Source organism: Acomys russatus, chromosome 3, assembly GCF_903995435.1.
Source record: "Acomys russatus chromosome 3, mAcoRus1.1, whole genome shotgun sequence".
Classification (NCBI taxonomy): Eukaryota; Metazoa; Chordata; class Mammalia; order Rodentia; family Muridae; genus Acomys; species Acomys russatus.
The window spans coordinates 38,562,509-38,579,483 of NC_067139.1; the positions used below are offsets into that span (position 1 = coordinate 38,562,509).

General features: G+C 51.5%; 1 protein-coding gene, 1 long non-coding RNA gene and 1 other non-coding gene across 3 annotated transcripts in view; 2 read left to right on the forward strand and 1 right to left on the reverse strand.

The window, feature by feature from the left end:
- The first annotated feature begins 1,417 nt into the window (after positions 1 to 1,417).
- On the forward strand, positions 1,418 to 1,547 carry LOC127187282 (small nucleolar RNA SNORA17). The gene has a single exon (XR_007830442.1). It is a non-coding gene; the product is annotated as a small nucleolar RNA SNORA17 (small nucleolar RNA).
- A 3,256-nt stretch (positions 1,548 to 4,803) lies between these two features.
- LOC127212403 (uncharacterized) overlaps positions 4,804 to 16,975 on the forward strand; it is a 106,764-nt gene continuing 94,592 nt past the window's right edge. Inside the window, exon 1 of the long non-coding RNA XR_007833544.1 lies at positions 4,804 to 4,916. This is a non-coding gene — a long non-coding RNA (uncharacterized LOC127212403). The remainder of the gene's footprint in view (positions 4,917 to 16,975) is intronic.
- Tifab (TIFA inhibitor) lies at positions 9,553 to 10,502 on the reverse strand. Its single transcript, XM_051172290.1, has one exon. It carries the CDS (start codon positions 10,500 to 10,502, stop codon positions 9,759 to 9,761), a length of 744 nt encoding a protein of 247 aa, XP_051028247.1. The 3' UTR covers positions 9,553 to 9,758.

The window sequence follows — 16,975 nt, forward strand, 5'->3', positions numbered from 1 at the left end:
TACACTCTGAGGCAGAAAGGCCCCAGGAAAGACACGATTATGGCCATTGAGCTGTTATTCCCCCACCAGGCTGCATTTTAGGTAAGGGACTGATCCCAGACCTTGCATAAGCTATGAAATATGACAGGTCACCCTCGCCAGGAAGATCTGGGCAACGAGCCTCCACCAGGCACGCTCAGAGCTGGCCATGGGCCGCCCTTTATCGAAAGCATGGATGGAGGAGTGGGAGGTGAGCAAGGTCTGAGGGCAAGCCAGAGCCTCGCACTACCGCTGAGCCGGCAGGGCTCACTTCTGCTCTCTGAGGCTTCGTTTCCTCATCTAGGACATGCGACAGCTTAACCTTCTCCTGAGGTTACTACAGATGACTGTGGTGAAAAGTAAAAATGGATTTGCTCTTGAGTGGGAACCTAATTTCACTTTTAAGGCGTTTTCACTCTGTTTGTTTTCTTGCTCCAGCCAGCACCTGAGTGCAAGGGACCAGCACACTTGCTCCCATGTAGTAGTAGGGTGCCGAGGCTCTCATAAGAGTTGCTTGTCAAAGATTATGAGATGTTAGGACAGAAAGCCGGATCAGCACTTGCTGTTCTCATGGAGGACCTAAGTTCAAGTCCCAGCACCCACATGGTGGATCACAACCATCCATAACTTCACTTCCAGGGGATCAGTAGGCATGCACTTCATGCACAGACACACATGCAAGCCACACACACACAAGTAAGATAACATACGTAAAAAAATCACAGACATATAAATAGAATTAAATCATTTAATTTAATAATAAACTACATTTAATCATTTATGAATCACTTAAATTTTTAGCTGACTTATTAAAGTTAAGTTATACGAACTTAAATTAGCCATATTTAATTCAAAGCAATCTCATTGTTAAGCATTTTGTTGTATCTATATTCTTTATTTTTACTTATGTGTATTGTGTGCCTGCTTGTTCGTATGTGTGCCATGTGTATTCGGTACCCACGGAGGCTAGAAGAGGGTGTCAGACCCCCAGGAACTGTAAGTGCGGGCACTTGTGAGCCAGCTGACATGGATTCTGGGAATTAAACCTGGGTCCTCCACAAGAACAAGTCATATTAACTGCTGAGAAATCTCTCTGCCCTGAGTGTCTGTCAGAGTATGGAAAGGATGACACAGCTGAAACAGCTGTAACACTGAGGGGGGAGCGGGGGCAGGAGAGGGAAACCGAGCACATTGGAGGCTGGGGGTGGAGGTGCTTTCCAGCCTTAACAGAGTCCTAGAGCCCAATGCTGGCAGCCACAGGATGGTGGTGCCATGGTGCCCTTCAGGGACAGCTGGGTAGCTTTACATAGACAGCCGGGATGGGCAACCAGGTGCTGCCCTGCTCTTGGTGTCCAAAAGGCCAACTACTGCATCTGTGTGGCAGAAACCAGTATGTGCTCCTGCCCCTAGAGGCACCACAGGTGTGGCTGCTGTGTCAAAAGTGTGTCAGTAGGTGGCAGAGAAGAGAGAGGCTGTGTCTACACTCAGTGTTCTGTCCTGGGACCATCTGGGCCTAACACTCTCTGAAAAAAGAAAAAAAGAACCGTATGTGCTTTGCTGAATCTTTCCTCTTCCATTCAACAATGCCACTTTGTCATAGGTCTCTCAAAACAGACCACAGTGGGAAGAGTTACACCGTAGCAACTGTTGAATCCAGCCATGGGAGCTCCTGGCGCTGAGAGCCCCTTGTTGAAGAGTCCCTGTCTCGGCCCCTGACTGTAGAGGCGAATGAAGTGAAGTGTGGGGAGTCTGGGGTCCCTTCCTCTAAAGTGAGGGTGCTTATCACCAGGAGGAACTTGTAGCCTAGGCAATGCCCGGACTTTCCCTTGTCACAAAGCTGACCCCTCAGAAAGCTCACCCCCCCACACACACACACTGTCTCTCAGGGTCTCTCTCCCCTTACCCTCTATTTTCCCTTGAGAGTCGTCAAACATTCACTCGGGTTTGGAAGGCACCGCTGGCTGAAAGTCTTCAGTGGAAATACTTTCTCTTTCTTTAGCTGAGGAGAGAAATTCACAGCTCATAATTACCCTGTGGTTTTCTGTTACCCAGACTTAGGCAGGGGTCCCCCAGAGCACCCGCCCGAGCGGGGAAGAAGTCTGAGCACACGAGGCTTTGAGGTATTTCGACCCAAAATCTACACGCTAACTACAGAGCCTACAGGCCCAGCTGAATATAAAACGGAAAGGCAGCCCTTCCTCACTGGCTTCTTGCCTCCGATGAGTGTCCACGGGGGCCGTGTGACCCTCAGTAATGAGGCTCGGCGCTGGTGCTGAGCCTCCAGCCTCCGGCCTGCTGCCAGTCCATCTCCAGGAGCTGTGTGCCTGTTTCTGAGTGGTGAAGAGTGGAAGACAAGGTCTGTCTGGAAACAGCCCTGCTGGCAGACAGGAGGGTTGTGGTATGAGGCTCTGCTGGGGGCTGCTGCTGGCTCCGGGATTCAGTGAATGTTTCTGCAGTGAAGCCATTCATTCATCTCAGCCTGCGCACTTGGCCGTTCAAGGACCATTTTGACGGCTCCAACCAACAGCTTTATCAAGGCTTCCACGAGGGTCTTCTCGGCTCATCCCTAGAAGCCTGCTTTTACCCCACCCAAATTCTTCCTCATGGCTTACCCTCCTCCCTTCAGGGCCTTACTGAAGACCTACTGAGAGGCAGGCAGCTGCCAATCATGTCTAAGAGGGTTTCTGTCAGATATAGGGTTCTTCTAGTGGGAAGTTCTAAGGGGCAGACATCTACAATGGGGTACTGACCTCTATGGAGATGAGGACTTTCATGCTACAGGTAACTGTGTTCAGCCCCATCTGAGTATCCCAGGGTTAGGGTTAGGGTGTGGAGCTGGGCAGTAGACAGTAATTCTCAGTGGAAGCAGCCAGAGATCTTTTTGGAAATATCTGGTGGCTAATGTGATGGCTGGCACTTGGTCCCCCACAGTCCATGTACTAATTTGTTTTACATGTTGGGTTTCCCCTCCCATATTCACAGAGGTGATGTAGGTACTAACTATATTCTCATTTTATAGATGAGGAAAAGGTGGCATGTGTGATAGTGGAAGTTTCTAGAATAGGCAAAAAACAGTGAGGTGTTTTTGTTTGTTTGTTTTTTTGGGTTTTGATTTTTTGAGACAAGGTCTCTATGTGTAGCCTTGGCTGTCCTGGACTAACTTTGTAGACCAGGCCGGCCTCGAACTCACAGCGATCCACTTGCCTCTACTTCCCAAGTGCTGGGATTAAAGGCGTGTGCCACCACCACCCGGCAACAGTGAGGTTTTGAGTATTGGTCCTCTTTAAGCACCTCTCTCTGCTCTGTGCCTGACTCCCGGGAAGGGGGACCTCAAAGCAGGGCATTTTGACATCCTCGTAAGGATGTGTGAGAGCCAAGCCAGACCACATCTTGCTCTTCCTTGTGTGTCAGTCTGCTGTAACTATTCTCTTGTCCATGGATGTTTAGGGTCGAGGGGTTGGCAGCAGAGCCCCTGGAGTCAGTTGGTGGCAGAGAGGAGAGAGGCTATGGTATCCTCTGTACTAGGACTGTCCCCACTCTACTTGGTGGCCACCCTAGGGCCCAGGCAAGGGGAAAGGACACTGGCACAGACACACGGGCTTGTATTGGGGCTTGGCTGCCCACATGTCCACCGTGCTCTGTGCGGCAGGGACTCAGACCCTTCAGGCCAACACTCAGTCTCAGCATCCTTTACTAGCTGTCTCTGCCAAAAGGGAGGTCTATTGGGAGACGAGATGGTGGGTCATGAAGAGGGGAGAAACTCCACTACTTCTGCTTCTTCTCACCAACTCAGGGGTGAGTCCCCCCTGGCCATGAGCAGCCTCTCCCTCAGAGCCCTCCTGTTCCACAAGAGACCCTCATGACAGTTCAGGACAGAGCCTACTCTAGTTTCACTTATATCCCTTCCCTTAGCTGTCCCTCCAGTTACAGGGGTGCAGCCAACAGTGGCTGTAATGTTTGCACATGCCAACCTCTGAATTCCACTTTCCTGTTTAGATGCTCAGCATTTCTCCCACTTGTGTCTCCAAGTGTGTGTGTGTGTGTGTGTGTGTGTGTGTGTGTGTGTGTGTGTGTGTGTATTACTTGAGACCGGTTTTGTTTGCCTGATTTGATCCAGCATGACTAAAACCCTCCAAACAAAGATACTTAATAGTGTCCTTGTTCCCAGCCCATCACGACAGGCTCTCTGGAAGAACAGCATCATGAGGCATGCAAAGAGGCAACCCCAGAAATCATCAGGTCTGTCTGCCAGGCTGAACACTGGCCTCGTGCACAGCTTCTGCTTTGCTCTGAAGACTCCCCCCCCCCCCCCCCCCCCCCCGGCCAAAGTCCCTGTCTCCACAGCTTTAAGGGCTTCCTTCTAGCAGTCAGGACACTGGACTCCACGCCTGGAACGTGGGGGCTTCTCTGTGTTGATAGTATGCCAAGGGATTAGGGACCTGACAGGGGAAGAGAGGGATCTCCTGTTGCTCTAGAGCCAGGCCCACATGGTGTGTTCTTCATTCCTTCATGGCTGTGATCCTGACTCAGATTTGTTCTTTCTCTGTCTCCTTCTTGTTCCCAAATGTCTAGAGCTGTGCCCTTCTAAGGTGCAGTTGTCGCCCTAGGGATGGAGGCCGTTTTTTGTTTTTGGGTTTTTTTGTTTTGTTTTGTTTTGTTTTTTTTCTTCCTGGAAATGAACACCAGAAGGAACAGGCAGTGGTTGGGATGGGGGTGGGTGAGTCCCAGCCTCTCTGGAGGACTGAAGGAGCTCCCTTGCCAAATAGCGCTTTAATGCCCTTTCAGTCTACAGGCCTAAAGGAGAAAGCAATTACACCCCTCTGCTGGGGTTCCCCTGGCTCTCCGTTGCTCACTTAGGATGCTTCCTTCCCACTGGAGCATGTGATTAGAAAACAAAGGTAAGTGGGAGCAATTTTTTCCTCCATCGTACACACACACACACACACACACACACACACACACACACACACACACACACACCACCCCAAGCAGGTTTAATGCCTCAGCCATAAAAGCATTTACAAACTCTAAAGAAAGATAATGACTTCCCTTCTCACGGCCCAGTCACAAGGAGGTAATGCATGTTTCCAATCAGGTGAAAATGTAACTCAAATAGCAGGTTTTATGTCACTTTAATCCGCCTGTGAGTTCACGGTAAAGGTAGGAGGAATCAGAGCCTTGCAATGTGAACCAAGTTCATTAACATCCGCATCTCCTCCCCCAAGCCTTGGCTAGATGGATGAATGGCCTGGGGCAGTGGAGAGTGACTGTGGAAGCCATGGATGATGGGAGGCGGGTGTCGCAGCTTGAGTTGGTTTCTGGGCAGCAGAGGTAGTGATGAACCATCTACACTCAATGAGGCTTGCTTGCTTCTGGGTGACGGCAGCCTAGTGGTGCAGTGGATAGTTACCTAAATGATTCTCAGTTCCACCAGGTACCAGGAGGCCTGAAACTGGACCCCTCGACTAAAGCTTCATTTACCCATTTATGGGGCGACTGCTCCTTCGATGCCCTGTTGACAGAACTGATTGCTACTCCTTTGTATGCCAACAAGTATTTCTCAGGTTAAGAACTGTCCTGTCCAGGCCTCTAGCAGGGTGGCCTCCTGGTGCCCTGTGGCCTCAAGTAGTACTGGTGTGTGTAGTTGGCAGGCTGGCATATCAAGATGGGTATTGCTGGTGCGTGCTTGGGAGAGGAGGCTAGGGAGAGGAGATTTGGCAGGTGACTGGCCTGGACCCTGTCTAGCCAGCGGACTCCTGACTGCCACTAAGAGCCCTTCTCAGGGTCTCCTGGGAGAGCCTGGCCCCTGTGCCTCTGTTAGAGGCTGAAAGTGCTGATGAGAGGCAGCTGTCTCTCCTGCATGACAGTCAACCAGTCATCACGCAAACGCCCACACCCGGTTCTGCTTGAGTTGTGGTGCAAAAGCTCAAGGAGGAAGAGAAAGGAAACACCACTGTGTTCTCAGAAGCCCTGGGTTGCCCACTAAGGCAGGAGAGGGAGCAACAATCCTCTCTTGTTCTCTCAGACTCTTCTGGTCTTTTTGACTCACTGGCTGCTTAGCTTCTTCCTCTGTGGGCTTCTGGCTGCTGGTGTCTGCCCTAAGTTTGCCTTGGATCTGTGTTACCACCATTGACCTGGTGGTACCAGGTGGTGGTACCACCACTGACCTCTGGCCAGTCCCATCATAGCCAGTGGGAGTGCAACGTCTAGCAGCCTTGAGTGGATATAGAGGTTCAGTCAGGCTGAGAGGACTCACATTGTCGGTGAAGCACAGGTCTGTGAGGATCAAATAGCCTTAACAGGCAGGGCAGGGACTAACTTATGAATCTTCAGACATTGTCCCCAGAACCGTAGCACTCTGACGTCCATCTGGCCATAAGTGGTTATCTACTCACGGCAGGTGTGTTTGCAGCATATGCGTACATGCAGTTGTGTCCACAGGATCACATATGCTCTACTTGTTCCACCAAAGTGGCCAATGCTAACTGACCCTCCTGAAAGCCTACTGTGTGCCACCGACAAGTTTAAACACAGTGCCTCAGTTTGCTTCTGCAGGAGATGTAATGCAGGAAGCACGGGTCCAAAGACTACAGGATGGCTACATTAGCAGCAAGGAATGCAACCCAGAAAGCAGGCTGACCTGAGCCCAGCCTGGAATGTACCCGTGTTTTGTATATATAGGGTGTTTGTGTGTTTGTATGTTCTGTATGCTTCCATGTGCTCATCTGTGTGGCCACACAGGCTACCCTGCTGGGAGGCGGGAGCTGAGGACGGTCAGAAGAGATGGTCAGACAGGGCCTTGCATAAGCAAGAGAAGTGATGGTGATGTCAAATCCACAAGCCAGGGCCTTGAAGTCAACCTGCAAATTTCAAGTGATATGGGGAGTGAGACGGGGGCCCGTGAATCTGCTGGTGTGAGGCTTGCTTATGTTTTTCAAGAGCAGTGGAGTCGAGCAGAGTCTATTCTCTTCGGGGGGGGGGGCCCTGTTAGTGCACGTCTGTAACTGAAGCACTTGGGAGGCAGACACAGGATGGTGGGTGCACAGCAACTCTGAGCCTCACAGTGAGACTTTGTGAAACAAGCCAGATGTTTCCTGGCTCTTCCCCTTCCTGTGTCTGGCCTGTCATCCTCTAGTCTCCTTTTCAGTGTGAGGACCTCACAGACACTTTACCCAAAACACTCCAACCACACAGTCCCCGCGGAGGAAGGATGCTATTCTAGTTCATGGACCACTAGCCGGGGTGAGGTCTCCTGAGAGGGAGAGGATGGAGAGCGGCAGACAGCAGCTGTAGCCTGTTCTACAAGTTCTTCAGAGGTGCCAGGAGCTGCGCTCAGAGACGCTGGTGCCTTCAGCCTTTGGTGGTCATGCGCAATCTCTAAGCATGTTTCTCCAGCCTTGTCTGTGGGCAGCTGCTCTGTGATGTACAGCTGGATGGACCTTGAATCTTGCAGGGACCTGTGCCTCCTTTAGAATTAGCAGGGCTTCGAAGCACCAGCACGAACTACAGTTTCTCTCTCCAGTGCCAACAGGGCCTCTTGTTCTTCAAACCTAGATCTGATACAAAAGCAGCTAAGCCTTCTCCTCCCTCCAGACCCCAAAGGGACACAAAACCCTTAGAGAGTCACAGCATGCCGAAAGCTCTATGAGCTCTGGAGCCAAATCACTGGGGTTCAAGTCCCCCCCAAGGGCCATGTTTGTGATAAGCTTTGAGATGTGTATATTTTAGCTTTCCTGTCTTAGGGCTCAGGATGGCGGCCACTTTTGAGTGGCTTCTGTGTGCCAGGCATGGCACTAAGCATTTTCCATGTCCTACCTCCTAAGATCCCCTCAACTGTTCTGGCAGGTAGGTATGCTTATTCTGGGCTTCCCAGAGGGAGAAATAGAGGGTGGGCATGGCCGGATGAATCATTTGCCCAAAGTCACCCCGCTCACACAGGACACGGCCCTGACTAGATAGTTAACCCTCTCACTCTTACTTTCCTTACCTGTGGACTGTGTTTGAGACCAGTGTCTATCTGGGGGACTGTGAGGACTGGCTGTGGTAGGGCGACTGGCTCCAGTGCGCAGTGGCTTATTATAGCGTGACTCGCTTAGTAAAGGGAGAAATGTATAATCAGTACCAACTTCAAACCCACCTAATTGATAGGGTTAATCTCGAGTCAAACCAGAGGGAAGAGAAGATACAATCACAACAGCTGTGATAACATAGTCAAGTCATCTGTTCCCTTCTGAGGCCAGCAAGCTGCTGGAAAACAGATTATTTTTCCTGGCTTTGTTTATTCCTGGGTGCTGCTGAGACTTGGTACACATTTGGCATAAGGCAGGTGTTTGGTGTAAGTTCATCAGCAAATAAGGAAAGAACTGCTTTGTGAGTCTTGGGTCTGTTCCCAGTGTGGCCAAGATCCTCACGGGTAGACCATGCTCTCCTCAGTCTTGTGTCTGCGATCTGCGTGTGTACTCAATTCATTTCCTGCTGGAGGAGGAACGTCACAAGCATGGATGGGGTAGGTCTTGTCCAGTGTTGTTTTCTCTGTGGGGAAGATGCCCAGGCCTGGGGAGCAGGGCTGAGCCTCCTCTAGTCTGCTTTGGGCACAGAGGGGTAGGGGATGTCACAGACACAGGGAATATGAATCAGTCTCGCAGCAGCATTGCTCCGTTGGCATTTTGGGTGCCCTAGCACAGGATCTGGGGTTATAGTGGTTAACAGAGTTTGTGAGGCTCTCCTGACATCACATGAATAAACATGATTTCTAAATGACAAGCACTTGCTAGCCCTCTCACTGGGAAAATTCTCTCATCCTTGCCTGCTTGGCTCCTTAACAGCCCACCGTTGCCCCTCTCCCCCTGCTGGCGGCTGACTGACTGACTCTGAGTGAGGTAACTCAGGATTGACTTCTTACACAACCTCGCACTCCAACCACAGAATCAATTCTGAAAGAGCCTACTTCTCTAGAAAACTGTCTTTGCCTGAAGACCTTTGCCCTTTGGTTAACCAAGGCTCTGGTCTAGAAGTGACTTAGAATGGGAGATGGGGAAAAGGAACAAGAAAATGAGGAAGAGGAAGAAGAAAGGAGGAGAGGAGAGCAAGAAATTTCCAAGCAGTCCTAGCTTCTAGCTCCCCTCCTGGGAGCCTTAGAGCTCCGCTTGCAGCCTCCTCAGAAAAGTAAGTTCCTACCTTCCCTTCTCAATTTCCTCTCACACCTCTTTTAGGTTTCCCCGCTCCCAGATCCACGTGACAACATGGCGTACATGTGGCCCATCTGGGCTCAGGGAATCCTACCGGGCATGCCAGCTTAATGAAATACTTTCCATTTATTAAACACAGGCTTCCCTAAGCCCTGAGCGCCTGTGGGTATTTGAAAGTTGAAGGTTACCCGGAGCTACCACAAAGGTAATTTCTCCACGCGTCCTTGCATTCCTGGTGCAACCCTATGCCTCTGCTCTTAAGCAGCATGTGAAATGAGCAACATAAAGTAACTCCTAGCCAGACAAGGGAGGAAACGGGGCGGGGGGCGGGGAGAATGCTGGCAGAGGCTCCCCAGAACCCCTCAGGGCCTCTAAAAGTGTATGACGTTCTCATTACCCAGAGCTGGGGAGGGCGCTTCTCTACCCCTGGGCTGCTCAAAGTTCACAGAAACATTTCCCTGTGGGCAGGGTGGCTGGCCGTGCATGCGAACTTTGTGCATCAACTTCGCACAACGATGTAGCTCAAATATTTCAGCCATGTTTTAGTTAGGGCTAGCTCTCAGCATCAGGGCTGGTGGGGTGGGGTGTCTCGGAGCGGCCTCTGGAGCTTTGCTTTTGTTGCTCCTCTAGGGGTTGGTGGGAAACAGCCGTCTGAGTCTGGGAGGGACCATGGAGAGACCCCAGGATACCATGAGTTGCTTCCCCCCAAACAGGGGGTGTCTCTTTCTTAACAAGGCTTCCCCATTCATCTGTCTCCTGGGCCTCCGGTCTGTAAATCAAGGGTGAAGGGCTGACATGGAAGTAGCAGACAAAGGCCTCGAGGGAGGTGCCCCCCTCTTTGTGGACTACCATCTGGATGCCAGAGAAGGAGATTCTGTTGACAGTGCTCAGGGGGACCTGCTCCAGGTACCTCAGTGGCAGCCCATTGATCCACACGCGGCTCCTGCGAGTCAGAACTTTGAGGCAGAAGGCTAACAGAGGGCTGCCTTTCTCCAGGTACGGCTCCAAAGACAGGTGGTGGCGGGACAGCTGTGGCAGCTGCAGCTGGAGGTGGGCGTCCTGCCCTCGCCCAACCAGCAGCCGGCTGGCATCATGCTGCAGCTGCGGTGGGACTTGGGCAAAGGCGACCGGGCCCTGTGTAGGGTGGTACAGGCTCACTTGCAGGACTGTAAGGGACCTCTCCATAGATGAGATCCTGGGAAGAACGTGACAAACACATATCTCTGTCGCTTTCTGAGCCACACTAGCTGCCCAATTTGGGGACCCTGGGGGGCCACATCTTGCAAAGGGGACCATACCTAAATGGATACAGTCTTTCTGTCCAGATAGAGTAGACGTTGACATGAGTGATTTTTACTCAGTCTACCCACATTCCAATGGGACACGCTGCCCATCCTCTCTGAACTGTGCTGTTTTACAATATGGGTGTGCCCATCCTTCTAGGCAAGGGGGTAAATCTTACCAGCTTACAGGGTGGAGCCTGAGTGTCTACAGGCCATTTGGAGACAGTTTGTCCCCGCTTTTTAGGAACAGACGAGCAGACGTGACAGGCTTTCTTGTATCCGGCAGACGTGCAACAAACCAACCCTTGCAGAGCCCTCCTTTGAGCCAGGTGTCAATCCAGGTGCTGTGGAGACAGGCCTTCACTCTTGGGAGCACCCCTCTTGAGGGGGAAGATACGAGGCTTCGAGCTGTGGAGATACAGAACAACATAAAAGGTCCCGAACGCCCCCACGGAAAGTGAAAACTGCACCTTCTAGGTGCTCCCAGTGGGCCCCGCACCATGTTCAGCGCTCGCCTCTCTTAAACATCTGACAGAAGATCCTAATGGAGAGAGTGGGCAGAGGGAAAAGCTGGCTCTCTGAAGACCCCTCAGGGGCTTCCAGAAACGCACACAAGGTTTCACAGCTCTACCTCCAGGAACTGGTCCTCCAGTGTCTGAGGGGCACATGGGAAGGGCCCCATCCTAACGTTGGCTTGGTTCTTGCCTGGCTTTGAAGAACACAGACCCTGCCACATCTACATACCCCACACAACCCAGGGGTTGCCACCACTTTCAGCAGGATCCAAGGGCTCAGCAGAGCTCTGTAGTAATCATACTTTTTCTCTAGTGCCTAGCTTTGGCCTGCAGTATTTTTTTTTTTTTTTTTCTGCTAAGAAGGCGTGTTCTATCCTAAACTCCATATGAAAACATTGCTCATCGTTCAGGGCCCAGTTCAAATGTTCTCTTCTCTGGGGAAGGTGACCTTGTCTCTGTCCTCTTATGTAAATCACAAGGGCACCCGGTCAATCCTTACCTACCTGTCCATAGTTTCATTGCGCCCCCCTCCACCATCGAGTTCTATAGGCTCCTCTCTTGGCTCCCTAAGGTTGCCCAGTATGACCCACCAGGCAGTCCTTATAGCACTTGGCCACAGCAAGTGTCTAGGGCACATCTGCCAGGTAAGAAGACATCCACATACAGAGGGTGATATCTCAATCAGCTATAAATGGGAGCCTAGTTCTTAAAGGCTGTGAGATGGGGAGCCTGTGCTAGGTTGCCAAGCTTTTGTCCTGTTGCTTTTTTAATGGAGTATGTCAGTGGGGAATCTAGTTGGCAGTGGGGCCTAGGCCCCCCTCCCAGGATACCCTTTCCCCAGCAGGCAGACAGACACACCTCAGGCTACTGCCTTCTGACCCCGAAGAATGCCTCTCCCTGAGGCAGGGTGCAGGTTGAACACGGGATTGAGGGCTGGGCACCAGTGCCTGTAAGCCTGGTGAGAGTACAGAGTTCATCCTTTAGAAATCAATGCCATGGCCCAAGGATGTTGAGAGTAAACGTGGCTCTGTGGGATCTCTCTGTGCTACCGAGCAGTCAAAGGTCATGGAAGGCAGCACTCTGCTAGGCAGCACTCCTGCATGGCCAACATGGTTGGCAAACAGGACGATACCAGCTCCAGCCAGGGGTCCTCCCCTTCGTTCCACCAGGCTCCCTGTAGGACCCAGTCCCTCTGATCTTCACCTACCTTACTGCAGGGATACATCTGGCACTAACTGTGCAGCTCTCTGCAGGGAAGGGCCTGGGCTGGGCCAAGGCCTGGGCAGGCTCTTTCATAGTTCAGGAATGCACTGTGTCAGAGAACACGTCAGTCAGTTCTGCCACTCTTCCTTTTTCCCTGTAAGGAAAAAAAAAAAAATGCCTTTCGCCATTGCAGAAGTGGAACCCACTGCCAGAGTTCTGAAACTGGTACCCCTCTAGGAGGGGCCTCTTAGCATTAGGGTTTCCTGGGTCTCCATGTTCCCAGCCTCTACTATTGCAGCCCCAGGGACCACAGAGTACTGGCAGCCTTCCTCTCCCCTCTGAGGGCAGAGAGCTGCTCTCACGGAGCTCCTAGACGATGAGGTTCCTTTCCACTGTCCGAGGTTGGTCAAGGAAGCCGAGAATCTGCAGGGTATTGCATCAGAGAGTGAGACGTAGGGGAAGGGGGAGAACGGCCACGCACAGGAAGGAAAGGGAGAACATGGCCACTCATGGGAATAGAGCTCTTTCTGCCTGCAGAGGGCCAACTGCGGACTTTGTCTCATTTCCCCTCTCCCTTAAAATGGTATGTAAGATGCTGTGCTTCTTAATAAATTTGCTTAGCATAATACAGAGCCTGCGCAAGACCTTCAGATCATAAACTTGCCCATCGTCTTTGTTTTTCTGATCCCTTTGTCCTTTTTTCCTCAAGACCCTGTCACTGAAGAGTGACCTGCTGGTCCAGCTCAATGAAGCAAAGTGGACTTCATCATGTACATTCTATACATTCAAAATATGTACATATTTATGTGTGCATTGTTAAAGTCCATCTAGGTGGAAAGGTTGCAGATCATTACAGTGTTTCAAAGTCCTCTCAGTTGCCCAGGATGCAGGAACACAAACTGCCGGTGCACATCATAATCTAAGGACGCGTGGTCCAATTTCCTATGTAATCAGTAAAAGAATAATATGTCTCTATGACAAATTAATAGGTGGAGAGTGGAATAGAAAAAAGTAATTACAGCAAAGGCTTGTACGTGCTTAGGAAAAGCCGGCAGAATAAGGACATATAAGCAGGTAGGACAAGGACAGCTCACCCCTGGCCTACGGTTGGGTTGGGTAGAATGGGATAGGGGCCGTCATGCGCTGCTTTCCTGAGACTCACTCATTCCAGAGGCTCTCCTGCTGCCTTCTCTTAAGAAGACATGCTCTGGACCCAGCACAGTGCCTCCAAGGCTGCGCTTGCTCTGGGGAGCTCGTGGGTGGGGGTTGGGGGCTCCGTGGCTACTCCTGGGTCTTTCCTGTCTGCCAGAGAGTCAGTGCTGAAATACTGACTCTGAAGCACAGAGGTGACTTGCCAGGGTCACACGGTGAATCTGCAGCACAGCCAGGTGAGGACCCTAAGTGAATCAATCCTCAGTCTCCAAGGCCTGCCCATAGTACAATTCGTTGTTTGCTCCAGGCCACACTTTGGGGACAGTCTTCTGGGTCTGGAAAGAGTGGGTGGGGCTCCTGCTCTGTCATCAGTGATTCAGGAGAGGTGGGAAGGAGCCGGGCTGCCTCTCAGAACCTCTGGATGGTTGGGAACTGGGTGCTTTGAATGGATGTTAAGTTCAGTGAATGACGCTTTACCACCTTTACCTGTCCTTACTGCATCCTTCCCCCAACCTCCTGTGCCCTGGGTCCTGCTGGCATTGAAAAGGGAGCCAAACAGCCATGTCACTTTGAAAATTCTCTCCTGACAATTCTTGGTGACTTGCAAGTGGCAATAGTAACCCAGGGAGTGGCTCTGAGGATGTGGCAGGCATGCTACTTGCCTGGGGAGGGTGAGAAACCAGGTGTAGGTTGGACAGCTAGACTGGACCTCAGGCTCCTTGCCAGCACTGTATCCTGTTCCGCGGAAGCAGACACAATCTCTGATGGATAAGTGGATGAGAAGAAGCTCAAGAGTCACCTTCAGGTGCCTCAGGGACGGGTCTGTGCACAGCAGGGCAAGTCTTCTGGGCCACGGGGCTCACATGTCTCAGTGTTTGTGTATACAGATCTCGCAAGTCTGTCTTTCCACAAGAGCCTCCTCCTCAGTGTTCCTCGTGTCTGCAAGCTTATAGGCCACATGATACCTCAGTGATGCTCATTGCCCCCTCTTTCTTCAGAAGGAGTGGGCCTGGCGTGGCCTTTACCCCTCCTTAGCTTCTTCCTTGGAGATGGGACACTCCCTGCCCACCACTCTGCTAGCGTCATGAACAAGGGTGTGGGTAGGCACAAGACTCAAGTTTCCAGTCCCTGGGGTGCAGAAACCGGGCTTAAGAACATTTCCCATCAAGGAAGGGAAGTGAAACACCCAGGGGAGTCGTCTGGCAGGAGGAAGTTCCACCCAGGGTCCATCTTCTGGGCATAATGGAAACTCTGAGGCTGGTGTGGAGAGACAACACTTACTGTCAGCTACTTAGGTGGAAGGTGGGAGCCAAAGTGAGTGGGGGTGGGGTGGGGAAGCCAGGTGAAATGGAGGCATAGCCTCCTGACCTCGCTCAGCTTTCCTCTGACTGGCTATTGGGCATCTGGCACTGAATTCGAAAGAGTGTTGTTTCAGTGAGAGGAGACCGTTGGGGAATCCAGAGACAAAACAACCACTTCCCAAAACCTTGCCCTCAGCCTCCCATCCCCAGGCACACTTATGTCTGAGGCTTGCCCTCAGTCTTCTCTGTCAGACTGAGGCAAGTGGGTGCAGTTGGGAGGGCTAAGTGAGATGTGTGGAAAGTGTCACAGCAAAATCTACTGCTCCCTGAGCCTTAGCAGAACCTTTGGCTGAAGACCCAGAACATACCTGAGGAGAGGGGCCATTAGAAGAGACTGACACTTGTAAACCAAGCCCCAATTTGGGCTTAAAACAGGATGGTTTGGGAATTCGATCCCCACAATGGGAGAGATTCATATAAATTCCATTTTAACCCCAAGGAGGAAAGTCAGCAAGCATCCCTATGACCCATCTTATGAGAAAACCAAGGCTGGAGCAGTCAGGTGACTTGTTCAAGGTCACACCCCTGGCGAAGTGGGGTGGGCAGGGGGGTGGGGGTGGGGCAATCCGACCACACCAGAGCCTGATCCTGGCCAGGCTGCACTTGCAGTCAGGTGTTCTCTGAAGTCCAGCTGCCAACCAGCCCCTCAGCCAAGGAGGCCTGTTTCTGGCTCCCCGGCCAACTTGGATGCCCTTGATGTGTCTCCAGGACCTGCAGCAGCACCCTTACAACCTGCTTTTCAAAGCTGAAGAAGGAGAAGAGGCAAAAAGCTTAGGAGAGCTGCTTCTCCGAAGGCGGGTGCCCTCACCGGGCTTTCTGCAGCTGTGATGAGACCCTGGCAAAACCACACTGGGGAAGGCAGGTTTATTTTAGCTTAACTTTCCAGGTGCCGGTCCGTACTGAGGGAAGTCAGGGCAATCAGGTGGGACTGAAACACGGACAACGAAGGAACTCTGCTTACTGCTTGCTCACCATGGCTTGCTCGCATACATTTTTTAATGCAACCTAGGACCACCTGCCCAGGGGTGGTGCCACTCAAGGTGGGCTGGGCCCTGCCACATCAGTCATTAGTCAAGAAAATGCCCCCACACATGCAATCTAATTGGATTGGAGGCAAGTCTTCCAGGTGGCTCTAGTTTGTGTCAAGTTAAAAAAAAAAAAAATCAACACAAGGAGAGAGCCTGGTTCCTTTGATTCCAGGTGTCCCAAAATGGCTCGAGGGAGATGCCACTCAGACTGCAGTGAGTAGAGGTGAAGTAGGAGGGTATAGGGCAGCAGGCCACGTGGAGAGGTAGTCACAGGTACAGGAGGAACAGTCAGGGAGCTTCCGGTCAGCAGGACGAGAATGAGGAACCATCCTTGCTCCTGTAGCTGTAGTCTTGGCCCTGGAACCCCCGTGGGGCTGAGCATGGCTGCTCTATGATTAAAGACAACACTCTCTGAGCCGCTGTGACTGTGACTTCCAAGGCAGGGGAGCCTTTCTACTTCTGTGAGCAAATTTATGAAAATAAAAAACGTGCAGGAGGAGAAGTCTGTTTGAGCTGCAGTTTCATTACATTTCAGCCCCTGGCCATGTGGCTTCATGGCTTTTAGGGCTCCGAGCAAGGCAGAATCATCAGAGCAGGACTGAAGGGGGTGGTAGAAAAAGGGAAGGGCTGGGGAAAGGAAGCGCTAAGGGCGAGATAGGCCCTACAAAGCCTGCTTCCTGCTACTTCCTCCAAATGCCGCCCCCCCCCCCCCCCGCTTTCTGATTAACCCCATTGACGAAGCTAGCACCCTCATGATCCCATCACCTGTCACTACTGCCATCCTCTAGGGACTAGGACTCCATGAGCCTACAGGAGACTGTTGATATTCAAACAAGCAGCCACCAGGAAGGTCTCCTGCGCCTGTGGTGATGGGGAGTTGGTGCACTTCTGGATGTGTGGTGGGGCCTGGTGGAGTGAGGGTGGGAGGTGAGTTTCTGTTCCTTAACTGGCTCTGCCTTGCTCTGTCCTCTGCCCTTGTCTAACAATAATCATGGCATATTTGAATTTCAAAACACTAAAATGTAGTGATGCCTTACTGAATACTACTGTGTTTCTTACTAAATACTATGTTACATACTAAATACTACCTCTTACTAAATACTCAGTCCCCTACAGCAGAGATGGGTCCCACTATTCATTCATCTTTTGTTACAAATGAGAAACTGATGATCTCATTTTGGATCCTCTACATATTACGTAGGGAAGCTGTCTCTCAAACCCAGATGT

Coding starts and splice junctions, on each gene's coding strand:
- Tifab (XM_051172290.1), bottom strand. CDS start 10,502: ATGGTCCCCTTTGCAAGATGTGGCCCCCCAGGGTCCCCAAATTGGGCA.